Here is a 4,007-nt window from a genome sequence, read left to right as displayed (position 1 = left end):
GGCCTTTGAGGTTGCTTTTTGCAGGAAGCACATCTCGTCCGTATGCCGGCCAGGTCCGTGAATGGTGCATTTCATTGTTGGGCGTACGAAAGAGGATCTCTTGTCTCCTAGAACAGACGGTTGGTGGAAGGTTGCCGTTGCCTGCGCGCGCCCTTTAATTCCCGCTATGCCTTTATCCTCATTGTCTCCCTTTCCTGTAGTACCAAGGCCTAGTGCTTCCAATCGTTGGATAAATTCCTCGACTTCGGCGATATGACAAAGCAATGCTCGTATCTCCCGAGGTAATCTGGCGCAGTATCGGTACAACATTAGTTTCAAGAACGGTTGCACAGGATAACCTTGTCTCTCGCAAATGATCATAATCGTTTTATTGACCCGTTTTAGCTCTTTAGCGGCCTTCATACAGTCAATGGTCGTGATTTTGTTTGGTTTCTCTAGTACTAAATACAATGCACGAGATTTCGGGTATTGTCGATCCATGTAGGTTTTATGGGCCTCTGCGATCGTTTCAGCTTGAGAAAGGCCATAAATTTTGACGAGTTTCTTCACGAGTATGTCCGGTGTGGTGCTGGTTTTGAATAACGCCTCTGCTAACCATTCATCCGTCTCCAATTCGGTCTCCGGTAATGATGGTAGTTGTTGCTCATCGTTTCCGAAAGGATGTTCGTATTGTCGATGTTCTGTTTTTTTTTTTTTTTTTTTTGTAAAAATTACTAGCAATACCTTGGTTAGTGGCTGATGCAATACCTTGGTTAGCGCTGCCATTATCTTCTGATTTTTTTCTGTAGCATTGTGGCCATGAGGGTGAGAAGTTCTTGATTTGTAGCTGTCGCCATAATGTAAAGTGATGCGCTGTTAAAGATTAGTTATTGTCTAAAAAGTGTGTGCGCACACATTTCGCATAGCATGTTCCACATCAGAAGGGTGTTGTCCTAATTGACTGATGACGGGCTCGGTCAACCCTCCCTCCTTAGGACGGCTCGGAAGAGGTGTACACGAGAAGGAGGATTCTCGAGTGAGTCTTCAACATACGAACTTCGCGGAAGCCTGTGTGCGCGGGTGCGTGTGTGCAGAACCGCTGCAACGACAGAACCGCTGCAACGACAGAACCGCTGCAGTACAAGTACTGGCCGTACTCGTGCTTTCTCGTCGCCAGACACTAAGATAAAAAACTACGCTGCCCACCGACGAAGCCTGAACGAAAATGATTTTATGCAAAAGGAATAAACTCGGACTAGTGTGGCACAGAAGCTAGCGCGTGGCGTGCTTCCTTGTTTTCGCGTACGATGTTCTTGGCCTCTGGGGTCAGGTTTTTGCATTCATAAACACAAGTCCCGGGGGTGTATCGATCTTCCGGGTACTCGCCAAAGGAGCTTGACACTCGATCCAGGGGTGTATCCAAGTCGAGAAGTGTGACATTGTGTGTTGCCTGGTCGCTGTGGGGCACGTCAGTGACGTTGTGGTCTCTTTTGGCTGTCACCTCGCAGGTGACGTTGGCTAGGGAGCACTGACAGTCCTCCAACCAACCAATTTCTCGCCAGGAAGCGGCGGAGCCTGAACATGTCGGGTCAAGAGTGAGTGCTGCGAGAATTCGTTGAACTTGTTCCTCCCGCGACGTAGTCGGAAACATGGTCGTGTTTTGTGTGTGGTGTTGGAGTGGAAAGTGTGTGGTAAGTCGCCTGGCAAGCGATGCATTAGTTTGCTCGGGTTTGTGGCAGAGAATCTCACACTTTTCGTGTCCTAGCTCTTTGGCAGTGTTCCAAACGGAGGGGAAAGAGATAGGCCAGGGGCTGCCGAAGTCGTCACAATCCGTGGTAACGGAGGCGTTGCCGCATAGTAGAGTGCCGCTGCCACAGGGTGCCAAGGGCGCTGGTCCATCGGACGACCAGACGACAGCGGTCCGATCGTCGCCGAGCCGCGGGCACATCCCCGGTCCCAATACAGGGCCTCGTCCAACGCCTCGATTACGATTCAAGTCAGAGTCCTGTGACGCCCTGTACGCTAAGTATGTCACGATGCCACCTAACAAGACTGCACCGCCGACTTTCACGGTCGAGTGAAAGCTGCAAGCCGTTTTACGTACACGACTGGACATCGCCATTAGGATATCAAAGCCCTCATCATAATTCGAGTCATGAGATTCCCCTACCGCCGACCTTTGTAGCACCGGTCTCCAGTCCTTGAAAACCTTCGGCAAGAGCTCGTCCAACTCCGCCACGTACACCGGCCGCGTCGACGCCACGGTCACGTCGTCCGCCATGCCCCGACGCTGCATTTCGTACCCAGTTGAACCCAAAGGCAGCTCGCTCGGGATGGCGTCCAGATGGTGGAGCTGTTCACCAAAGACCTGCCGAACAAGTCCGTCCACCGCCTGCTGGTTGGCCCAGGGCCCGCTGCGGGCCAAACGGCGCCGCAGTGCGTCCAGCAGTGCCGCTTCCGCCCGTGTGTCGTTCAGAACTTCCGAACGACGCACTACCATCATCCGGTCCCACTGCTGGAACCAGTCGTAGTTCTCGCACTCGTCATCCGTCACATCAATTACCAAGGGCGTCCCGTCGTCAAAGGCCCCGTCGGCAACGCCCCACTCCACCTCAAACGCTTTCTTAGGCCCCAACACCACAGCCGTCACCTCGCCGCCGCCCGCACATATTGTCGCCACCTGCGCCACACAATCATCCAGCCTCGTCTGGGTGCCGTCTGGGTGCAACAACACAGATAGCAACTCTCCGCCCGGCACCCCACTCGTCTCACTCTTCAACGCACGCATCTTGGACAAAATATAATTTTTTTTTACAACACGCACACGACCGAACGACGCGCTCTGACCCCGCGACAAAACAACTGGAACGGGCGCGCAGCAGACCTGGATTCTTGGCGACTGTGCGAGGTCAGAAGTGCCCAGGAGGGGCCCTAATCACAAATGCTGTGATAGACGAACTACGTCAGTATTAAACGTTGCCGGACGATTCCGGAGTGGCAGGAGCATGTTCAGAACCCAGACGGCTTGGGGGGCTTTGGTTGACCGTCATACGCGCATCGATCCTAGAAGGGAAGTATGAGGCTCATTGTGGACATGACCCCTCGTCTTGATGTGGTGACAAGAGAAAGACTGCTGTTGAGTATGCATTCTAAGTGCTGGTTGCGATCCGGGTCGGGCAGAGGTGGAGCAAGAAGTTGGACGAGTGTCGGCGGAGGCTATAAGGTTCTTCGTGGAAGATGGCAAGGCTACCTGTATCGCCCCTGCTGCGGGGTGTTGGGGCAGTCCTTTGTAGGTTCTGTCTGTCAGGCCTCGTGCGACCCATATTTTGGCGCCGGAAGCTGCTGTTTGGAACTCTCGGAAGCTCTGTCGTGCACTTTGACTATTTTGCGGAGAAGAGCTTCTGGGGTGTAGTATACCGTTCTATGGCGTCTGAGATCCATCCGTCACTTCCCCGGATCAAGAGTTGTATGCGGATTAGTAAGAGTGTATTGTTGATCATCAGGTCGTACCCACGGTCGACTTTGGAAAGGTTCTTCCGAAGAATTGATACGACATTATAGTTTGCTAACACAGTTGAGTGCGTTCGAGGCCAACAAGGTTTATCAACAAGCCCGCAAACTCACCAACGAACGCGCCGTCTACGAGCTATGCCTGGGCGGCTAGCAAATACAAACACTGTGCCGCCGCTGCCACCGTCGTCGTCAGAGCAGCCAACTGAGAAGTACAAGAAGACGTCAAAGTCGGTCTCAAAGAATTTTTCACCTGCGCATGCACACACGTGTGCAAAAAAAAAGGCTCTAACCAAATTGTTTAGTGTACAGGAGTGATGATTTGTAAGTGGGACTCGTGGCTGCTCGGCGAGGGGCTCGTGGGTGGTGACATCGTGAAGATAAAGCGTGGATACGATCTCTCGTTTTTATTAAAAAGCGTTCGTTCGTTCTGTGTGCGGACCACCGTATTGTCTGGCGACGTCGTCCGTGCGGGAACACAGGGCGGCGTTCATACGACACAACCTCCCGGGCTGTTT

The 4,007-nt window shown here is 52.7% G+C and overlaps 1 protein-coding gene across 1 annotated transcript; it reads left to right on the top strand.

Annotated features, from left to right (window-relative positions):
• Positions 1-2,164: 2,164 nt before the first annotated feature.
• On the top strand, positions 2,165-2,690 carry GNI_154200 (hypothetical protein; the record flags this gene model as incomplete). Its single annotated transcript, XM_011134547.1, has 2 exons — positions 2,165-2,285; positions 2,565-2,690. Coding segments are annotated over 2 exons (247 nt in total), but the record flags the coding sequence as incomplete, so codon positions are not given.
• Between the last annotated feature and the right edge of the window lie 1,317 nt (positions 2,691-4,007).

The sequence above is a fragment of the Gregarina niphandrodes genome (assembly GCF_000223845.1).
Source record: "Gregarina niphandrodes unplaced genomic scaffold scaffold00044, whole genome shotgun sequence".
NCBI lineage: Eukaryota > Apicomplexa > Conoidasida > Eugregarinorida > Gregarinidae > Gregarina > Gregarina niphandrodes.
Note: the sequence above shows the minus strand (reverse complement) of the source record. Positions and strands in the feature narration are given on the sequence as shown.